Below are 23,118 nucleotides of genomic sequence, written 5' to 3'. Positions count from 1 at the left end.
AGTTGCCACTGTGGCCAGAGCGTGCTAAACACTTGGATATGTCTTTGATGAGGACTGAATGGTAAACAACTGACATTTCTCAAGACTCTGCTATGCCATGTTAGCCCCAGTACAAAGTTATCTGAAATCAGTTCTTTCCTCTATTCATTCTTATTTTTCCTTATTTCTAATAATGAGGTTAAAGTTTGCTACTTTTCTATTACAAACAGTACACTGTGTTTCTTAAATGAGATTTTTTTTAAGGTAAAATCAGAAGGGTTACAACACCAGAGTGCTTTTCTTGCCCATAACAAAATAGGAATTATGTATTAATTTAGTGCACCAAAACCAATTGTCATGCCTTATAATACAAAAGCCACGCAGAGCAATCTCCAAGCAACAAACAGACCAGGTAAAAGCCCTCAATAGACAGAAAGTGGGGAAAAACCCAAACCCAAACCAAAAAGCTCTGCAGGGAAACACAGAGATTAAAAAAGTCTTATATATATTTCCACTCAGTTAGGCTGACTGATACTGTGGCTTTTTTGTTTAAACCTTGAACTTCCACTTCTTGCTGGAGGTCTTTGACCCTTGGATGGACCAGCGTATTTTGGGTGTGGGTGTTAGACGGGGTACAACTGGGACTTCAGGCAGCTCTAGGGCTGCTGGCTGCTCTGTTGGTAATACCAGCAACAGTGCAGACAGACACACCAAAGGTGAATTCCTTGTCCTTGGTGGGTTAAAGCTGAGCTCCAGAAAGGTGACAGCTATATTAAAAAAAACAGTAAAAAACCCTCACTCATTCAAATGATGGCCATATCATGAAAGTGAATTCATTTCAGCCATTGTATCAGCAAAGCAGATCATTAACTGGACCTTAGTATATTGAACTATAAACCTGTTATTTCCCTGGTAGCACTCTTTGAGGTTAATTGTCTTTATATATTCCATTGCAAAGCTTTTGGTGTCAGACCTGGGTTTTTTCTACATAAACAGAGAGCATCTCATGCAAAATGGGGCCGTGATCTTTCTTGGGTCCAGCAGAGGAACCTATATGACAAATAACTGATCCTACCTACTGACTGTATCATCCTTTTTAAAAATCTTCCTGGTCTTCTCACTCATTACCCAAGAAAATCTGTATCAGCAACTATTTCTAGGAGCTAACTTTTGGAAAAATGAGGAAGGTTTTATTATTGCCTAAAGCCTCCAAACTGAGTTCGTATCCTGTAATGAGTCTCTGTAATACTGAGTCATTTTTAAAATAGCACACTAGCTCTGTCATCATATGAGAAAACTCTGAGGTCATCAGTGTAGCAGGACTGTAAATCATTACATATTAATCTTTTTCTCTTCCAGGCTTCAGTTTATTTCTTTCATTTCCACAAACACTATACAACATTCACAGGTAAGTTAATTAACATTAAATAAGTTCTATCCCTTCCCATTTAATTCTGCATATTTAATGGTTTCCTCACTTGAGAAATAAATGTAAAGCTTGAAGTAGCCTAGCTTCTTTCAGCCACCTGATAATGTAGTAAAAGTTTTTTCTGGTCAATTTTTAGAATCTGACTGGTTTCTTTTCCATGTTTGTAACTCCTCTCCTTTTCCTTTCACTTGCCATTCTCCAGACAGTCTCACACTGCACTCACTGGTCCTGCATAGTAAACTGATGAAGGCTCTGTAGTTAAAAACACTGCATTTTATTTGCAGTCAAATGTGATTTGTAAGTTCTACCTGCCCTAGGTAAAATTCTGTAGCTTATCAGCCTGCACTCCATGAAGTACTTTATTGTCTTCCAGATCCTTCTGTAAAACTCTTCTCTGTATGAAGTCTGCAGATAATTGCTGTCAGATACAAGCTAGGCAGGTGGCAAGCTGTGATTACATCTGAGAGCTGGCTTGCTGCACCTAGGAATTTTATACATGGCCAGTTTATACTCTGATGGCCTATTTTGATTAATGCTGCCTGCCTTCCACTAGTATTTGCTAGCTCATTTCACTCATCTGTCACATCAGGTCTCTCAGGTCCTAAGTGTCCTGGAGGAGGGACTATCACTGCGTGTCTTGAGGAATTAGTGGAAATTAATATTAACATTCAGATTTTGGAGAGACTATAAGACAATAACACCTCACTCCTACACAGCCCTTTTCACGTTGCAGTACTCGGTGTACTTAATAAAAGCATGAATAGCCCTGAGTTTGGGGCAGGAAGAGTGGAGGGTCAGGAGGTGTGGGGCAGGAAAGGCTGAGAACCCGCAGAAAGGCTGGGCTTTGGGGCAGGGTGCTGGGAGCAGCAGTGGGAGGGGGCTGGGGACCAGTGGTGCAAGGGACTTTGGTTCAGGGAAGACTGGAAGAAGGAGGACAGCAGCTTGGGCATGTCAGCCCCTGGCAGTAGCAGCATTTACGCTGATGAACTTTTAGTTTTTGCTTTCTTTCCTCTGATGTCAGGACTTTTGTTTAGTGTTTTCCTTTTCAAGTCATCATTCAACATAGTTTCTCTCAAGTCTTTCGGTGGGTTTATCATTCCTCTGAACAAGAGAGCACAGTCATTTTAAACATCCAGTCAGGTTTGCTTGAAGGATGCATACACAAGCTATTTGGTGATGAGGGATTTGAGTTTTCCAGTCATCTCCTCTCTTTCTTCATCCTGCTGCCTGTTCTCAGTTGTTATTTTATCAGAAGAATATTCTTTTTTGGAATGAGAAAGATATTTATTGGATTTTTGTCTAGCTGTTTCTGCAAATACAGATGTTCAGATACTTTAAACAGGACATTTCCCAGTACACATCAAACACAGAATTGCTCTTCTCAACTATTGGTATGAAGAATGGTTTAATGATAGTGAACTTCAGTAAATTAAACCTCCTGCTCCTTTTATAACGTCTCAATGAGTTTTGCCTGAATGAGAAAGATGCAAGATATATGCACAAGCTATTGATCTTCCAGTTACCTTTTTCCTAGCTGACAGAAAATAGTCATTTACTACCTTTAATAGTACTACCTTTAAAAGACAGCTTAAAATATCCAAGAAAACACAATGCATCATTAATTTTCCTGTACTCTAATTAGCAAAGAAAGCCTCCCTTTTAGGCTGTACTTTGGCAACAGTACAGAATTTTCTAGCAGCATCACCTCTAGACCTAAACAATAGCAACGCTTGCCAGCTATGTGCTTGACTCTGTTGCCACTGAAAACATGGGGCATATTGGCTAAAGTAATTTCATGCCTCGTGTCAGAAGTTTCGTCCTCTAAAAAATATATGTTCTGAATTCACAGCAAGCCTGCATGCTGTGCATTTGGATGACAACTACAACAGAGTACTGCAGCTCACTTTGTGTAAGCGTAGTGGTCCATTGCCAGGCAATGATGAGTGGGTGAAGCTGACCAGAAGCTATGTGAATAAGCCAGTATAATTTTACCCCAGAAATAAACGTTACTTGGGTATCCTACAATTTCTCGTAAAATGTCTGGGTATCTAGCGCATTTGCACAGGTAGTTGTGTTGCAAGATGAATTCTTGGGCTGAGTTTAGGCTAGAGTATGAAGTTACTGTGCAGAAATAGAATGGATAAATTTTCTTACTCCATAAAATCGTTGTATTTATTTACAGAGCACATTTAAGGAAAACACTGAAGAACGATTCTTTGTATGAAGGACTCCTACCTCTTGTGTCACCTCTGTTGCTGTTCATTCTTCTTACAGTCTGGGTGGTTTTATCTCCAGGCAACATATTAGCAAAGCAACCAAGATTGTTTTTATGGATGGTTGGGGTTGCTTTCTCAAATGTTATTGTAAGTATGTTTGTGGTGGTGGTACTACTTAGAGATAGCTTTCTATTTTTATGTGAATAAACAGAAGGGAACAGAAACTGTAGCTAAAACTCTGCAGTATTACACAGCTCTTCTACCTCTATGTTAAGCTCTGTCTTATAAAAATACACCACAGCGGTTGTCTGGACTAGGGACACTTACAGTACTGCAATACCTACTCTACTACAGCATAACATTTTTATGAGGGTTCTTTTTTTTCCTGAGGGTTTACAAAAACCCTAGGGAGGCCTTACTTCCAGAAATATAACAGATATTCCCCCCCATATAGGCAGAAATGCAGACTTGTCTAAGGCAAAGACAGCTCAACACAGGCACAGATTTACCAGCAAGAGCAGGGGGGTTGTAGTCTTGCGCTGCTGCTGTGCCCTTTAGTGTGGTACGTGTATTCCTGTATCCTGCAGTTCAGTTGATCCCACATTTTCCCTTCACCATTCAGAATAAGGCCGAACCACTGACAGCATTTTTTTAGGGCAAGATGTGAAGAGATGCAGGGGCCTTGAGATGGCTCTCTGCCCACAGATCAGTTCTCATATACCATATCATTGTGACCGATTTCCCCCCTTTAATGCCTATGAGGCAACATAAACTTCGCTGAAGTAACAACATGGGCAGCCAGACAGTAATGCTGAGCACTGCAGTTAACCCAGGGCTTTCCTCTCTGGAGGAGGCCCTTTGTCTCTCTTCTTGCCAGGAGAGAGGCAAGGGAGCTGCAGCCAAGTAGAAAGGTGTTCCTCCATTTAATGCTAAGATACCCTAAGGGATAGTGACTCATGTCATTTGAGGAAAATAGTCTCCAATGCCATCTAAAATTGTGTCACTGAGCAATGCTACATCCACCTTAAGAAGTGAAAGGCTTGAAATGCCTTGCATTATGAGAGATATCTTTAGAAATGTGGGATTTTAAAAGAGAAACCATAACCCCTTTAGAAGTTTGTATTCAGAGATGGAAAAGAAATCATAATTGTGATGTTCATTAGATGTATCCTATAAATGTATGTTTCTGAGGGTCACAAACAGTTCCATCTTAGGGGCTTAATCTCACAAAAGTTCGGTTATTTTCAGATGTATAAATTTTATTGTATGCATTTTTCATTACCTAATCTACCCCTTTTTCTTAAGAGAACAGTATAGATTCCGTAATGAGAAATACAATTATTTCATACCAGTGGGGAAAGTGCTTTCAGAGTTTGGCAGCTGGCAGGTTCTGCACATACATCTTAACCAACCGAGAGCAATTGTGGCAGGATGCTTGCAGAAGAAAAATAGTAAGGCAAACCAGAAGTTTCTTTGTAGACTGCAGTTTATTAGACATTGAGTGCAATGCATTTCTTCAGGCCTTGTTTTTTTCTTTTACTAAAATATCTACTGCAGTGTTAGAGGCTCGCATGAATTAAAAATTTATGTGTGTTAGTTGAAATTTTTAACATTTTAAAAGCAAGCATTAAAAATGTATGGGTGTTAGTTGGAATTTATAACATTTTAAAAATGAAAAACAAGCCTGTATTTCCTTTCACCTCCTCTGGTCCCTTGAACACACGTTTCCTCCAGCATCAGAGTAAGGCTTGTCATGGCAGTGCTTTTCTTCTCCATGATAGTTTGGCACATTGGGTTTCCATTATCTGTTCTGTAGACCACAAACTGCAGCCCATGTTTCTCTACCTGCCAGTATCTTAACTTCTTATGCCTTTGACAACATATTTAGCTGCCCAGCAGATCCTCTGGGCTAAATGCCTGGTCTCAGACCTGGCCTCATAGCCGTGCAATGTCAGGACAAGTAGGGAAGGCGACGGCCTCCTGGGAGTGGGCAGAAAGACAGGCCATTTCCAGTGTTTTTGGCTAAACTAGGGCACAAAGGCATCTGAGGCCTAAGAAAGGAAAGCTGTTGATCCATGAGAGGAGGACTTCTTTTCCCAGTCCCCACGGCCAGCAGGGGGACTGCCGATGGGTTGGCAACCACTCTTGCGGAGAAGTTCAGGCCTTGCTTTCAGATTTGCTCGTAGGGCAAGTCTCAGAAATATCCAGGTCTGAGCAAATCACCACAGAGCACCACTGTCACAGCTCCCACTTAGGAAGCCCTCAGAGGCACGTGTTTTGAGTCCAGGAGGAGGGGACGGAGTGGGTAAGTCTCTTGGAGCGGACCTTCAGCCATCACCATAGCACAACCGCAGTGGCCGATATAGCGGCCGGCTGATGAGCAGGGGCAGCTCAGACTCAGGAGATGCTTCACGAGGAACCTCCCAGGGGAGATGGTAAGAGAGAAGATGCTAAGGACCTACCCTGGGGCACAGACCAGAGCTGCTGGAGGTTTAAATTCAGCAGGGCCAGGGTAGCATTGCAAGGTGTAGGCGAGGGGGATGGAAAAGCACAGGGCATAGTCCCATCGCCTTACCTTTTCTTTCCAGTCTGCGTCTCCAGACTCCAGCTCTTTCACCTCCTAATGCTGTTTTTGCCTCACTTGTAGCATGAGTCAGTGCTTCAGGACCAGGGGGAATAAGGAATTGAGGGAGGAGTGCAGAGCATAGCTCATTTTGCAGTCCTGTGATACACCGAAGGTGAATTGCTCCAAATATTAATAAGCAATCTTTATGAATAATCAAGTACCGTACTTAACATGGTGTAATAATGGTTTAGAACTATGTGAAATCCAACGCCTGGACAGGTGCAATTATTCAGCCAGAAAAATTATAGCATATAGGTTGCTTTAGCAATTTCTGATACCCTCTGGAATGATTCCCAAAGCACTCATAAAACTGGTGTTATTCAAAAATTCATAATCAATACTGATAATGTATTCTAAGTAAAAATATTTACATTAGGTACAAATGCTTACTTCTTGCATTATTGAAAGTTAATTATTTTTTCATGGTTTATTTTTGCATTCTTCAGTTTCCACAGCAGAGACAGTAAAGCCAGTTTTTCCCTACGGTCAGACTCCTACTGCTACTGTCATCGGATTTCAGGCACTGCACAGGGAATGAATTTTTCATTCTTCTACTGTTTTCAGGATACATAAAATCTATTTTTAACCACGTTTAGATTTTGAGTGAAACTTAAATTGATAAAATATTTCAGATGTGCCTAACCCCCTTTTTTTGTAAAGGACATGGTGTATATGAAACACATTTCTTAAGGAGTCTAAATCAGGTAAAACACTTAGGTGTGCTTAACTGGTTTTAAAAATCTGAACTTCAAGTGAGTCCATCTTATTACGTTTCAAGAACTCAGTAAAATTAAGCTAATTGCTTTCAGTTAAACCATGCATCATATATTCTTTTTTTTTCTGCCATTCTGAGTGGGATCCCTTTCACTGGGCCCCCAGCTACACCTCCAGGGAGTCCACTGCCATGATCAAGCCAAGAAAATAGCGTTTTAGTACACGAAGCAGTGCTAGAAAAGAAAAACAGGATTTAAAAGTGGCATATATTACCTCCCCTCCCTTCTATACAATGAACCAGAATATATTTCTGTCACACCATGTGATTAAAATACCACTATGCTCCTCTCCCAGTGATTAAGTGGTGGCACATTTGATTTGGGATCACAACTTTATCAGCCCATGTGAAAGCATGAGGTGTCAGACAAACTCCCCCTTTGTGAAGATGTGCTTCAGCTTATAAAGCGAAGTGTGTCAAAACACTGTCCCCAGAAAAGAAGTATGTATTTTAAATTACTTGTAATAAAGTCCTTTAAGACTCACAGAGAGTGAGGCATAAAGGTGTATCTACAGTAGTTTTCTCATCAGAAACAAGCTCCATTTTGAACTCCAGCCTTGCTTTCCCCTCATCAAAAGCAACCTGGAGAGAAAATGGACTTACTTTTGCTTAGACCCCTGGGCTGACCCAGCGCTTCTCACCTAACGCCTTTTGCTCCGACAGTGCAAGATGATTATCTGCCAGATGAGCAGCACGCGGCCAGAGCTTTTCCACTGGTTCCTCTTCCCGCTGGCACTGGTGGTCTACGCAGCCATCTCCGGGCTGCTGGGCTGGATGGAAGAAGCGGTGCTCGCTGTGTTCACTGCGCTGGTCACGGCCGCCCACGTGCACTACGGGGTCTGCGTGGTGAGTGGGCGCCTTCAAAGTGGCCGCGGGAGAGCTGCACTGGGGCGGGGGGAAGATGGGGTCTGGGAACGGTTTCTGTGCTGTCTACTTGGGGCAGTGTCCGGGAGTCTGAATGTTCAGTTATGGCTTGCTTTCTGTGTATTGTTTTAATCAGTATAAATTTAAAAAAAAAAAAAAAAAAGTCAGTTTACTGCAGGCAGTGACTTTTTGCACAGGCAGCAACTTCAGTGGCTTGAATTATTCTGATGTAGCTGACTGGTTTCAGCTTTAAACCCATCACAATCAGAGTATTTATGGACTGGTTTTATGTACCAGTTGACCCACATGGCATGAATCCTCCCACCCCTTTCCCCTTTCTTCTTCCTAAGGTTACTTGACTGAAAAAAATAAGAAGGTAAAATGCAAAGTGAAATAAATAGAATTCATAAAATAATGTTAACTTTGCTTTGAATCTACAAGCAAAATAGGCATCCCAATTTCCAATCTTTTCTTGGCCCTCTATTAGCATCTCCCAAGCTGGAGATGTGAATTGTTTTCCAGTTCATTCAGTCTTATCAGCACAGTTTTGTGTCTGCTAGGTATCTGTTTTGTCATTTATTGTCATCTGAATTACTGCTTAAATTAATTTTTCCTCAGTTAATGCCCTCTTTTCTAAAGAGTATTGTCAAATAATCCTTAGGAAAGTGTCTTAATGGCGGTTTGCTTTTAGATAAAACACCTTGCATGGCAAAGATTTCATTTCACAGGGAGCTGGTCAGCATTTTTTTATTTAAGATACACCATTGGGATGTAAGGATTTTTCTTTGAAAGAAGCCTTTTGTCAGCAGACATTGGCGTCATAGTAGATTTTACCCCAGCACTGATACGGGCCAGTCAGGGGAGGTCAGAATGGTCAAAATTCGCTATTGACTGAGGGGTCCCAGCTCCATCACAGTTTATGTCATCTGTGAATCTGGTCTGTAGCAATTTAACTTCCCATCAGTGTGCTGCAAGAGGAATGTAAAGACCACAGCTCTCTTGCTTGAATACTTGTAGGTCCCCATGTACTTGTAGGTCCCCAAGTACACAAGAACTGTGGTTGGGTCCTCCTTTCTCTGACCAGGAGAAGAGAGATGGTGAATTGTGAAGCACGCACAAAACTGGTTGCTAATCTCCATGATTTCTATTTAGGGGAGGCAGCTGAGTGAGCACTTGAACATTTACATCTTTTCCCTGAAGAAACGTGTCCAAGAGTGAACACCTGCACTATGATCAGACTGTAACACTTGACGTGGAGATTCACAGCTCTTCCGGTGTAATAAACAGTTGGAATTAATCTGATTGAAGTAACCAAAGAATAGAATACTGCAGATATCCAAACCACTGCAACAATGAGCTATGCAGCAAGATGCTTCATCTCAGAGGAAGATTCCCGTCCAGCAGAGAAGTGTTTACCAAGTTGTTCTGCTGCTAGTATTTATTCTCTTCACTAATGCTGTGTTACTACCCTCTCTGAAGCTTTTGTCTTCCTCCTCCTCACTCACTGTGTCCGAAGTCCTGGATAAATCCATGCCAGGTTACATGAGATCCTTGAGGGTTTATAACCAGCACTGGTTTTGCCTGGCCTAGTCACCAGTGGGACCCCAGCAATGCAAACCCTCCCTGTATGTCCTTCCCACTCTGACATCTGTGCCTGCTTCATTTTCCATATTTATTTTCTTACAACTCATTTCTTCCATACAACCTCCTGAAGGGCTTATGCACATTCAGTGTTTTCCTCACCTCAGATGAATGTGTGAAGAAAAGAGAATGAGCTCAGAAAGCTATGGGTAAAGTGATTTTGAAACTTCTGATTTTTTTCCCCTAGCATTAAGATGAGTCTCAGCTGACCTGTATCTGTCAGAAATGCAGGCTCTGTACAGCAGTAGCTGGCCTTTATATTTATTTTCTAGCACATCGTTGACGTTTTGGTAGCAACAAGCAATATACCCTTGTGATTTAAGCCCAGCCAGTAACAAAGTGCCACGAAGCCGCTCGCTCACTCCCCCAGCCCCGGTTGGGATGAGGAGAAAATATAAAGAAAAGCTTGTGGGTCGAGACAAGGACAGGGAGGGATCACTCACCACTTATGGTCACGGGCAAAAGACAGGCTCGGCTTGGGGAAGAAACAAAATCAGTTTCATTTACTACAAATCAAATCAAAACAGGATACTGAGAAGTAAACCCAAACCTTAGAACACCTTCTCCCCACCCCTCCCTCCTTCCCAGGATCAACTTCACTCCCAAATTCTCTACCCCCTGCCCCGCAGTGGTGTGGGGGGACAGGCTGGGGGTTGGAGTCAGTTCATCACACATTGTCTCTGCCGCTCCTTCCTCCTCAGGGCAAGGACTCCTCACACTCTTCCCCTGCTCCACCATGGGGTCCCTCCCACGGGAGACAGTCCTCCACAAACTGCTCCAGCGCGGGCTTTCCCATGGAGTCGAGGGCATCCACCTGCTCTGGCGCACCTCCTCCCCCCCCTTCCTCACTGACCTCGGTGTCTGCAGAGGGGTTCCTCTCACATTCCAATCCCCTACTCACTGCAGGTTTCCCTTCTTAAATCTGTTCTCCCAGAGGCACTACCACCGTCACTGATGGGCTCGGCCTGGGCCAGAGGTGGGTCCGACTTGGAGCCAGGGAAGCTTCCAGCAGCTTCTCACAGGAGCCACCCCTGCAGCCCCTCCGCCACTACCAAAACCCCGCCACACAAACCCAAAACAACCCTACAAAGGTAACCAGCTGAGAATAAATTCGGCCAACAAACCTTTGAGGATTCTCATATTTCACTGCTAACTAGTTAGTCAAACCTCATCTGTAAGTGCAGAATGCTAAGCAAATCATTATTTGCCTGTGTGCTTGAAACAAATTCTTGTGGTTTTAGATAATGACAAAACAAAAGAAAGACAAGAAAAGCTTTTTTTTTTAAACATTACATGTTTGCATGCAGATGTAAACGGCTCACTTCATCTATAATATATGTAGATTTTCTGCATGCCTTGGAGGAAGGAGTAGGAATTTGAGTTTCATCTCTTTTCATACACTGCCCTAGCCAGAGGGACTTTGTGGCCTTGAAGCACTAATGAAACAATCTGTCCACTTTCCCCAAGGTAAGCGTTAGATTACATTTCTTGCACAGAGGGATGTGATTGACGGACTGGCATGTTTATTAACTAGTTAACTATCTTGCTTGCCAGAAGCAGGGCAGAAGCGTAGCTGTTGAGCTGCTGAGCCTTCAGTTCACCTTCTTCAGTTCTTAGACCATTTCTCCAGCTTTATCACTGGCCTGATCGTTTTTTCCCCAGTTAACACACCCTTACATCAGTAACTTCTATTTTCAGCTGAGCACCGACTAGTCACATCTTCGTGAACAGCTTCAATTTAAGTTTGCACTGCCCCCAAATGAACATCATACTACAATCACAGTTCAGGCAGCTTAAGGCTTGAGTTAGGCAGAGGACCCAGGTCACCCTGTTAATGCTGGTTTGGAGATTTTGCTGAGCCCTGCAGACTCGGGCAGGGAAGGGAGGGCTCCTGCGCCCTCCGGCACCGCTGCGGTCCAGCTATGGGGCAGCAGCTGGAGCAACAAGAGGCATCTCTCCAGCCTTCCTCCCCACCAGCGGGGTGGCCGTCCCCCTGCTCTGCATGATACCCAGGGAACACAGGGTCTCCACAGAGGTGCTCCCTAACTGCTTGAGGACCCTCTTTCTTAGAGTAAGGCTGACAGCTGCTTATTTAATGAGGGTTGCTAAAAAAGGCAGTTCTGACTGTGTTTGAAGGGGAATGACGACTCTGATGTAGGCACGCACCCAACAGTCTCACTGTTTGATGAAGTTAAATACTGCATCCAATACCAGATACGCTGCCACAAAAGTCTCACCTATTTCAGCAGCTTATATTTTAACCCATTCATCAAAAGTATCTGAAGTCCTGACGAGATAACAATTAGAATACAATATACAAAAATACCCCTGGATTGAATGTGGTTGTACTGGAACTCTGTGGACAGGCTTCCCTTTTCCCTCTACCTTGCACTTATTTACGAAACAGTTGGAAATAAGGGTCACAGAAGCGGCACGATTTGATGCACTGTAATGGAGTATTTTGAAATATTTCATTAAATGAATTATAAAACTTGAACTGCCACAACCTGCCTGCACTTGTACCTTTCTAAGGAGAAATACACTATCACTTTTAAAGGAAATTAAGCTCCGGCCAGCTTTTTCACGTTCTCTATAAAGACATGGCAAATAACTTTCTTCTTCCTTTTTAAAGCAACTTGTCACTACAATCTCTATAAAGACAAGTATAAAACCAGATCATGTATTGCACAGTGTATATATTGAATTGTTAGCCATCTTAGATGGTAACCGGTTCAATGAACAAGAATAAAAATGCTTTGTTCATAGGGCTGCATGGTCACAGATTTATTTTGTGAAGTCAGATAACGGTATGTAGGTGACCTAACAGTCTAACAACAGGTTTTTTTGGTCACAACATTATGGCAGGAAGTTTTCAACTATTTGAACTGCAAAGTATATAATATAACAGTATATAAAGTATATATAATATAACAAAGTCTTTTTTTATGCTGTTGAGCATTAACACTAGCCCAAAGACATGCCCCCACCCTAGTCTTATGAAAAGAACTAAACTAGCACTGCTCTCCCAGGTTTGAGTGCCTGGGTTGGAAATGGGCTCCTCCGGTCCCTGCTTCACCCTTCTCCCCTCTACCACAAACCTTCCCTAAGTGGGGCCGGGCAGCGGCTCAGCCCCAGGGATACCTGGAAGCAGGAGGGGGGCCCAGGCTGACCTCCTGGTGGTGGCACGCAACCAGGTAGCTTCAACCCATGGCAGAAAGAGGTCCTGACCCAAGGCTCAAATCCCTGGAGATTTAGCAGCAACATCGCTCAATGCTGCAAAAGATCAGAGCTGTGAAATTACAACGAAGTTTCCCCCTTTTCTTCAAAAAAATTAATATTTTAATCTAAAATGTAGGTGGCTTTTAAGCACTGCATTGAAGATTCATCCCTGAATACTTGGCCATTGCAAGAAAAGTCCACTGGGAGCTTCAGTGTCCTTGCTATAATACTCTCTTCACCTCCTGGCTGCTGCGAGTTTTGCTTTTGCTGCATCAAAACTGAGATACAAGAAGAGATTTAGTACTCTGAAACTGGAAAGCATTTACCATAAAGAAGAATGTTCTGTTTATGTGCACATACATACATGCATTTTTGGGTTTTGATTTGTAGAAGGGGATACTGTTGCTGAGCTCTTGGGGAAACAGATACTAGGTGCACACACAGAATCAGTGAATTATTTTTTTTTTAAAGCAGCTGCCTTTTTCTTCCTGCTCCCTTATGTAGTCACTAATGAAACAAAAATATGTATTTAAACCAGAAAAGTATTATTTGAGAATGTTTTGAATAGTCTCTAGAGCTAGACAGATTTTAACATATATTTTTTTATTAAATATGTAAAAAGATAAACGCAAGTCAAGTTATTCACATATTCAGACAAAAATCTACTCTACCATGCGACAATCTGTGGATAATGTAAAATGACTGATACATCTGAATAAGACTTTTTGTATCTATTATGTCATTACTTATCTATTTATAATTAACAATACATATGTTTACATTCCTTTCAGTTTACATTTAATATATAACCAAAGCTTTATGGTGTGCTATTTAGTAAAGGTAATTACAAATGCATATTAAAACCATAACGGAAGAATGGGTTACTCACAGGGGGTAAGGGGAGAAGGACAACTCGTTCCCCTTTCAGAGCATTGCTCTCCCCTCAGCACAGCCAATTTCTAGTGCCCACAAGGTACTTTACTGCCCCAGCTCCCTCTGTCAGTCACCTCCCCCCTGATACAAGCCGTGAGAGGGTTACAGTCCTCAGACCAGAAATAGGATATAAGGAATTTTCAGGAAATGAAGTTCAGCTTTTTAAAATTTTTTTTAAATGTGCTTCAAAGAAAGGAAAGGAGAGAGGCACAACAGCCTGGCTATGAACCCCCCGGGGAGCTCAGCAACCCGACCACTTGCACCTTTAGAAAAACATTTTCTCTTGAAGTGCTCTCCATGCATCTGCTCGAGTATTGGCAGAAGGATGAACTGCAGTAAGCAGAGACTGGTGCTGATGACATTAAGTTTATAGCTTGGATCCCAAAACTCCTTGCCCCATCAGAAATCCCATACAGGCGTAAAGGACATTCTGGAGACTGGAAAAAATTAGTAACTGCTCTTCGGTTCAACAGTATTATGAAGAACTACCGTTTATTACAATGACAATTGTCATAAGTACATATGTTCTAATAAACACAAATACAACGAAAATGACAATTCCCCCATTTGTGGTGATTCTTGGAAATACTCATTTTGGACTATACACATTTTTATAAACCAGACCTTATTCATAACCAATCAAAATGCGAAAGCACTGGCCCGCAGGTTGCAGTACTTCCACTTCATCACCAGGTAGGACGTGAGGTCAGTGCTGGAGGCAGGGCTGGGAAACCTTCAGCCCGCAGGGTCCAGAAACTCTTCTGCTGAGCAGCGGGAGCGATGAAGGAACTGGAAAAACCTGTTCTAGTGCTTAACAGTATTTTATATATTGTCTGTGGTGCAACACAACAGCAGGGATCTCACATTTAACTAAGAGCCACTTAGCTGCAAAAGATTGATTAGGAACAGAAAACTGCGCATGAATGTGTGTGTGTGCTGGGGGTTGATTAATTGAAAAAACCTTTCTATGGAAGTGTAAGCTGGGAATTTATGCTTTAGGAGCCTACGAAGGTCTAAGATGATTTAGCTGTTCAACAGGCTTTGGAGTTTTTCAGTGACTGCCGATTGGGGTGGGACTTCCATGTACCTGCTAAATCAGTGTAACAATCCAGAATTAAGAAAATCAAGTGAGAGACCAGGAATACCAAGCATTAAATATTCAGAGACTACAATGCGCAGTTTTACAAGAAAAATAAGGAACGCTTTATATACTTCAAGATACCTCTGTTTATAAAATACCATCATTTAGAACAGGGCAATGGGACCGCACGGGAAGGGAACACTCTCACTGCAGACTTCTCCAGGGCAGACATGGTTCTGCACCACACCAGCCTCACCAGAGGAAGGTCAGCCAAGTGCAGAACCGGCTCTGTGCCCCTCGGTCAGCTGGTCCCCCTCTGATATGTGCTCCCTTTCCAGAAGGACTCCTCACTGCCTCTCCGTGCTTCAGAAGCAGCCTCAACACCTGTGAGGTGTCCACCACCCACTGAAAGGGAGTTCAGGGAGGTTCAGGGCTAGTGCTGTTGCTGTTTTTTCCCCATGCCTTGCACTACTGCGGAAATTTCCCGTCTTCCATACTTGCATGGCCAGGGCAGCAGAGGGGGGAAGGATAGCAAAAAGAAATGGCTGGCCTACTTCGTCCTCTTCTGAGGGGTGGGAAACCAATTAAGACGGCAGAGATTGTGTCCTGCAGCTACACTTGTGTCAAAGAGATTTCTCTCCTCCATCAGCACTGAGCTCTGCGGAGGCAGAGCTGCAGCTGGAGGCTGGATTCCTCAGGAAGGAAGAGAAGCTGGGAAATGTCTATTGACTAGCCAGGAAACTGGGAGGGTTTTCAAAAAACTTAAGTGGATGTCTGTTCCTCCAGAAATAAGCCAAAAAACATACCATGCAGCTTTCTAACAAGCTTTCTAACACAGGGGTTTAAATCTCTCCTAGTGAAACAGATGCTCTGCCTTCCATTTTGTGAAGGCAGGAAAGGAATAAACGTGAGCAACACGAGCATTTTCCTCCACAACACACCTCATCGTTATGGCTTGAGTATGACTTCCACTGTATCCCTTTCTTCCAATTGTTCAACCGAATTGATGCCCCAAGGCAGATGTACTAGAAAACGCGAAAGCACCACAAAGTGAGAGACACAGCTAGTGGTACGGTACTTCTTGCCACACAAAATGCCAATATAAATATGTTAGAACAAGTTACAAGTGTATCATACTTAAGACGAAAAAGGAAAAAAAAATAAATATATATATTTTTTTAAAGAGCAGAACAAATCTCAAGCAGCCAAGTGGTGAAGTTGCAGTGATGTACAGTAGGTGATGTAGCCCTACAACCTCTTGGGAAGATACACTGAAAGAAGACGTCTGCAAATGCATCTTGGCAAAGTATGGGTACAGAATGCAGTGGTTGGCTGGCACTCACTATGGTACATAAATGTTAATGGCAGACTGGGAGTGAACTGATTTCAAGTTTGAGGCCGCACATGTTCCATTTTCCAGAAGAAAGTTCTCACACAAAATGAAAATTGTCAGAGATGCTGGGTGAGTCAGTACTCCTCCTGCTGCTGGGGCTGTTCATGGACTTGCTCTTCACCTTCATGCTCTTCTGTGTGGCTCTCCTGCAGGGAGATAAAGACCCCAAAACATTCTTCAGTAGAAAGTGTTCCTCATGTAATCTTGCCCCACAGCGCCTGTCATAGCCTAAAGCTTAACTTCTAATTTTCATGCACGTAAGTACAAAATGAGCTGTTACCTGAGAAAAGCAGCATCTTGTAGTATTACAATAAAATGCATTTACTTTGCTTTTAATCAATGCATATGCAGTACTTCTCCTTCCCCAGAAAAAGCGTCAGTTTTCAAGATCACTGAGTGTATACCGTCCCGGTAAGGGAACATTTTGAATAGCTAGACAGTGAGATGCTCAACAGGTAGATGCTGTATCATAGTATCCTGATGTCCTCCCATTTTCAGTTTGTCCAAGGATTTCTGAACCTGTCTGCTGCAGTTTTCACACAATCTTCACTCTAGGTTTATATCCCTAAGTGGACAAGACACTTCTGCTATCACCTGTGTTAAAAATTAACCTCAGTCTCCTTTTTGAGGTCAGACATACAACTTTCCTAAAATAATACACCCATGCTAACATAGACCTGAGTTCAAAGGTTACCAAAACAGTGATTTTTAGCAGTATCTAGAAATAACAACCAAAGACTTGCAAACACATTTGCTTTGAAAAAAATTTCAGTATTCACTGATTTATAGAGCTACTGTTAAAAGCACTAATTGTTAATAAACACTTCCCTTTTGCATACAGTTATTACGCACAGTATTTTCCAGAGCTGTCTCTTTGAATATACGTCCCTCTTGGGAGAAGAATCCCTGACTGAAGGGAAGGCTGGATCCTCACTGCAGGTGACACCAGTTTCAAACAATTTCCAATTTAGAGACAACAGACCTGGTATCTTGAGTTGACCTGGATGTTATCAGAGCTCAAAATGCCTGGCTGACTCTTAGGGCATTACTTCTGTATTGCCATTAAGTGCAGCTGCATTTACAGCTTTCCTCTCAAGTGGCTTCCATCTTTCCGGAACATGGTTCACTGAAAAGATCCCCCACATCTACTCTCTGCCCTGCATTAGTAGTGCTCCGCTATAGGCAGCTCCAAAGGAAAACACTTTTCCAAGACACTGAGCTGCCATTCAAAATGCAGCATCCCTGATGCGGTACCTCTGCAGAACTCACCTGGCTCCCAGCAATTTTTGTTAGAAGCAAGAGGCTTGAACAACAAACTTCACCAAATTGATACTGCCAAGTTTTCAAATTTGAGGCAAAAATTAAAAGAAAAGGAAGGCCATAATTTGAGTTTTCCCAGAATAGTTCAGAGCAGCTTACGCAATGAGAAAATTCCCTTCTGGCAATAAAATATTCATATTTCTAAAGGGCAAGAACAGGAGAATAAGTTTCCTAACATTTGCTGATACAATGGAAATATTCAGCTGTTTACCACATACAGAAACGGCCAAATTTCAGTTGAAAGCAAGCTTTCTATCACTCAGATGCTATTCTCAGGTAGAAGCTACGCATGTCAGTCAGGACAACTGCTGTTTAGCACCTTATGGCCCCTTGGGGGGGGAACGATGCCCTTATTACATACAGTAGGTACATCATATCAAAACAGCTTTTTGCCTAGTATCTAGAAATCACAACTTCCGTGATGGGCTGCAAGGGTGCAAGACTTGCAGAGAACGGGAGTCTCACAGGGAGAATCTGACAGCTGTGAGAATGTGACCCTGCCTTACAGGGTGAGAAAACTGAAGCTTGTTTAGCTGCAGTGAGCGATGTTCCCTTAACCCCATCTATCCTGACCTTCCTTATGTGTTGAGGTGACCTGCTCTGGGATGCACCTGTTCCATAGGCTCTCTCTGTGCAGAGTTTATGAGGAACACCTATTAGAAAGCCCACTCATGCAGACTTTATAGGTCATGTACATGCTATCTTTTCATGCATATAATAGGAAAAGCCTCTAAACACAGGGAGTGGCTTGGGAACCTACTCTGCAGCTGTGAAGAAGAGTGGTGGCTCCTCTCTTGCCAGGTTTACCTTTGATGGAAATGGTAAATCTTATGTGACTACCTCAGAAATTGTTCTGAGACTTGGACACGTGCTTCTCAGTATGTACAGCTTGTATAGACACATGAAATGGGAAAGACAAGAGTCACTACGCCCAATTACCTTGGGACTGTGGATCTTCTTGAATAGCATCCCCTAATAAGGAAAGTAGTAGAAGATCTATTTAGAGCATTTATTTGTGGCTTGGATCACATGACCATGGTCATCTCCATCTCCCATGACGAGAGGGGCTCTCTTTTGACTCTGCAATCCATCTGCCTCAAACTATTCAGGTATGCCTGCAGACTGAAGAGCTAGACTTTACAAAAACCAGGTGCTGGGGGGGGTGGGTGCCTGTTCCAAAAGCAGCAGCAGATGTAGTAGCTGCTAGAGCATAAAGATACAAAACCAATGGCATTTCGAGCAATTGCTTTGGAAACTTGAGTAGAGCAACTGACAGATGAAATGTCAGCAGTTCACCCAACTTCTCCGTGAACTGAACCAGAACAGCCTATGTAGGAAAGCAAAAGCTCTCCTACATTTTTGCTTTATGCCAAGACCTACATGCCTCTGGGTTTCACAGCTAGACACATAGCCTCTTCTGGTTCCTCAGTCTGAAGCTCTCCTACTGTAAAACCATATGACCAAATGCTTTACATACTATCTGAGCTCTCAATGCTGTCTATAGCAGTCATAGCATGAGTGGTAGGGGCCACATCTCCCCACCACCCAAATGTATCCTTTTTTAACACCGTTCTCTGTCAACTTTGATGTTTTTGATGAAGAAGTAGGATTACAAATGAGCGATTTGTAATTAAAAATTACAAAGGATTACAGACTGATCAGCCAGATGTTAAATGACACTAGCAGATACAACATCCCTTTTGCATAAGCAGAGACATAATGATGAGGTTTAAAACAGAACCATAACAGGGAAAAGAAAAGGGAGGCTCTAAAGACAACGAACCCAAATGGATTGATATTTGTGCTGTAAGACTGAAACTCACCAAAATCAAGACCAAAAAAATAGTAATAAAAAAATTAATCAGTGTTAAAAATTTAGCCTTTATTGAATTAAACAAAACAGAAGCTTATGAAGTGACATGACTGAAACTACACTATGACTTGTAATTCTGAAAAAATAATTACACACAGTCCCCACCACTGCCCCATGACATGAACCTGATAAAAATCTCTTCAGTGCAACACTACAATAATCAAACCTCTGGAGAATGCTTTTTATAGGGACTAAACTCTATACTTGCATTCCGAATCACCTGACAGCCTACAATGCTCACAGGGGACCTACGAGCTACTGGGAGATGTGACCACTTAAAGTGCTGTCCAGATTTTTTTTTTTTTCTTATTTTTTTCTTGTAGGAGGATTAAATTGGGCTTAACAGAAAATTAGGTATAAAGGGAGACTTGTCCCTTCTGAGTAAGAACAGTTGGTATGAAAAATGGGACATGATCTCTGTGCCATGTCGAATACAGTAGATGCCTGTCAAATTACAGCTAGGAAGGAAGAGTTCGAAATTGCTGTCAAGCAGTTGTTGGAAGTATGAACTGAAAACAAATTTATGTTAGTCACAACATTCAAGCACAGGGCTTTGGTCAGGGATCACTTGTGTAGTATGTGTGAGCTGCACTCCTGTGCACCCCCTTCCTGAAGAAAAGCCTCATGGCCAAAGTATCATTTGTAAATGTCACAAATCCTGAAAATTATGTAATCCTTTTTTTCCACTTTGTCTCTGTATACTTGAGACACTCTGAAGCAGAGATTAAAAAAATCTAAGCCCGATTTACGATGAACTCATTAGCAAGAAACCTGGAATGCTGGAGTTGCCTGTGGTTTGGGAATTGGTGCTATTTCCCATGTGGGGATTGGGAAAGCTGAACTGCTGTTATTGAGGGATTAACCTGCAAAATGCTGCAATACAGAATTTAACTTGGGACAAATTCAGTACAGAGGGAGAAAACACAGAACTGAAGGGCAAAGCAGGGCAACGAGACAGCAAAGTCTGAAAACAAAAAGTAGGCAGGATCTGCATCAGCAAGGGAACTACAGTCTTTGGTTTAATGCTAATGCATTGGGGTCTTTCCTCAGCAAATTACATTCCATTTGCTAAGCTGAGGAAGAAATGCACCCCAGATGATGAGGAGATCAAGTCTCCCACTAAAAGGTACAAAAAAAATTGTATGGGGAATGGCCACTGTATTCTTCTCTGGGGGAGCAGCGCTCTCCTGCTGAAGTGACATACTTGGCCTCCAACTGCAAACACGTTTTAGATAAAGGCACCGTCATCATATGTAGTGCATGCGCAGACATGGATGATGCTTTCATCAGAGAAAGGCTTGGAGGGAGGAAGCAGATAAAACACTGAGATGTGGACTGAAGTAGAACATTTTGTAATGTGCTCTGCCCATAAGGAAAAGTGCAGGAAGAAAAGCAACAAATGCATTCCTTGGCACAGAATCACTTGCTATTTAAGCCAACAGACAGACAGATGTAGTAGGGGTATGGGGAGAAGAGGGATTTTTCTGGCTTTGCTTTATAAATAAATCACTGTTCTTGAATCCAGGAGACATTTTCTCTGACCGCTATATATATGTAACTCTTTTAGCCTGTTATCACGTGCCTGGCAAATTTGTCTTATTGTTTATTCCTGTTAAAATAATGGTTTCCTCCTCCTTTTCCTCTCTAGCACTCACCCTGCACTGTTGAACAAATCCTCTTTTCCCCTGTCACTTCTCATCTGAGCAGTGGCCCCTGTCAGCAGCAGGCTCATGTCCCTCTTGCACCTAACTTTCATTTATGCTCTACTAGTGTTTTTTAGAAAAGCACATGAGTTAGTAGTTCCTTTGGCACTACTTTTGATATAAAATTTTAAGTCAGCTGACTACTGCTCCAACAGCTTTCTGGGAACAGATATAAAACAGCCTATGGTACCACAGTGCTGCCGAGAGATTAAGTTGATGCTTATACACTCTGGAGCCAAAGCCATCATCTGCTGGAGACTGAAGGGTCAATCGTCAGTACAGTGCATACAGGGATTTAGCTAACATGAATGGGAGTAGTTCAGCTAAATCTCCACTGAATCATTATCCCTGAATGTATCTGAGGAATTTAACCAGCACCCTTTGCAGCTTCTTGTTTTGTTCAGCGTCTACAGCACTAAGTCTAAGATGCAATGAGATTCTTGCTTAATCTTGCAGACAATACATTTCTGAAACTTTGGTAATAGAGGATTATTGGGTTTGCACAAGGAAGAATTTTGCCTATAGCTACAGGATTAAAAAAAATGCTAAAGAGCATTATCTCTGCAGATATAATTATGTATTTGGCAACCTGCACCATGCATATTACAACACTACCACATGGGCTAGAGAAGGTTCACAGCTGTAGACATTGAACAGCACCTCTGTCAGAATTTCTGGGATTTTCAACACGTTAAAGAACACGAGCAAAAGGCTTTATGCAGAAGGGCAGAAGATGAAAAAACAAAACTAAGGCTCAGAACCATATGAAATCAATTTAATATTGTGACACACACTCTCCCCTTTCAGATCAACTTCAGCAAACCTAGAATATAAAACCTACACTGAAGCAGTGAAAAGCAACCAGCCTCCTGAATCCCTTCCCCAAGCTGAAGTCTGTTTGCAAATGCAAACTTCCTTTTTGGGGGAGGAGGCATGGAAATCCTAGCTGCTACAGTTCTGCTGACCTAAATATAGGACATGACCCAATACTGTGCCAATAAATTTGTTACGAAATTAAGCTGTTTTGTCTAAATAAAAGACATTAAACTTGAACTTACGTGTTCTTCTGAAGCATAAAGGACTTCCATTAGCCGATTGACAAGGTCATTATTCTCTCCCCCGTGTTCTTGGCAGAGAAGTTCAATCTCCCTTAATTTGCCGAAGTAGAAATCCCTTTCCTTCTCCACGCCTTCAAGTGCAAGTTTTAATGAATGTACCTGCATATAAACCAAGATGTGATGCATCAGCTGTGAGGTGCACTACATACAAAACAACTCAGTCTAAAATTATGCATGCCAAACAATCTTAAACATACATTCAATTTTATAGCTTAAAATGAAGTCCACTTTTTTTTTCCTGAAGTGCTAGATTGAACCTTACACAAGAGAGAATAGTAAATCAGGCTCCCCCATTATGCCTCTTGGATACATCTTAACCTTGATCCTTAAAGGTCAATCTTCTCAGTGCTCTTTTATAGTGAAACCCAAAGCAGCAGTTCAGGAATCAGGGCTACTTAAGATCTGACTCCTAACAAAGCTGCCAGAAGCATCATGTAATGGTAATTAATAAAACTTTCAGCTCAGTACTTGCATTATTTTGCCTGGATTAATGTGTAGTCGTTGGGAAACCTACAGTATCTCCTTGCCTAAAAATATGTAGATCTAGCAGAAAAGCTCACAAAGGGAAACAGTCTAGTTAGGAAATTAAAACGTCCTCCAGTTGCAAATGTGAGTACTGCTGTGTTGTTTTTTCACCTCTCCTTTTCTGCCTCCCCACTTACCATACTGTTATAGACCCATGTTTCAGCACTCTGATGCCGTGATCGGCTGCACCACGGACTTTCTGCTCTGATTAATGTGCCGTTTCTATCAACAAATTCTCTCAAATGCCAAGCATCTTTCTCTTTGCAACCTCGTTCACAAGTCTTCAAGCTATACTGTCAGTCTCAATTTCACCACCAGGACTGCTGCAAATCATTTACAGGCAACATAGCTGTTAATGATTAAGCTTCAGATAAATCATGACAGATGTTGCAATATACTTTTATACATACATATATATACACACAC

The 23,118-nt window shown here is 42.2% G+C and overlaps 2 protein-coding genes across 3 annotated transcripts in view; one reads left to right on the top strand and one right to left on the bottom strand.

The window, feature by feature from the left end:
• LOC104836043 (ethanolaminephosphotransferase 1-like) overlaps positions 1–9,104 on the top strand; it is a 39,610-nt gene extending 30,506 nt beyond the window's left edge. Inside the window, exons 6-9 of the mRNA XM_010574377.1 lie at positions 1,339–1,387; positions 3,591–3,771; positions 7,686–7,868; positions 9,039–9,104. Of these exons, the coding sequence (XP_010572679.1) occupies positions 1,339–1,387; positions 3,591–3,771; positions 7,686–7,868; positions 9,039–9,104 (479 nt within the window). The remainder of the gene's footprint in view (positions 1–1,338; positions 1,388–3,590; positions 3,772–7,685; positions 7,869–9,038) is intronic.
• Positions 9,105–13,332: 4,228 nt separating this feature from the next.
• MAPRE2 (microtubule-associated protein, RP/EB family, member 2) overlaps positions 13,333–23,118 on the bottom strand; it is a 90,521-nt gene continuing 80,735 nt past the window's right edge. For both annotated transcript variants that reach the window (XM_010574375.1, XM_010574376.1), the window contains exons 7-8: positions 22,108–22,266; positions 13,333–16,299 (exon numbers count right to left, since the gene is read on the bottom strand). In XM_010574375.1, coding sequence (XP_010572677.1) covers positions 16,228–16,299; positions 22,108–22,266 — 231 coding nt within the window. In that variant the 3' untranslated portion in view covers positions 13,333–16,227. The remainder of the gene's footprint in view (positions 16,300–22,107; positions 22,267–23,118) is intronic.

This window comes from Haliaeetus leucocephalus, unplaced genomic scaffold (genome assembly GCF_000737465.1).
Source record: "Haliaeetus leucocephalus isolate CR32 unplaced genomic scaffold, Haliaeetus_leucocephalus-4.0 Scaffold428, whole genome shotgun sequence".
Lineage (NCBI taxonomy): Eukaryota > Metazoa > Chordata > Aves > Accipitriformes > Accipitridae > Haliaeetus > Haliaeetus leucocephalus.
This window is presented reverse-complemented; position numbering and strand designations above follow the sequence as displayed.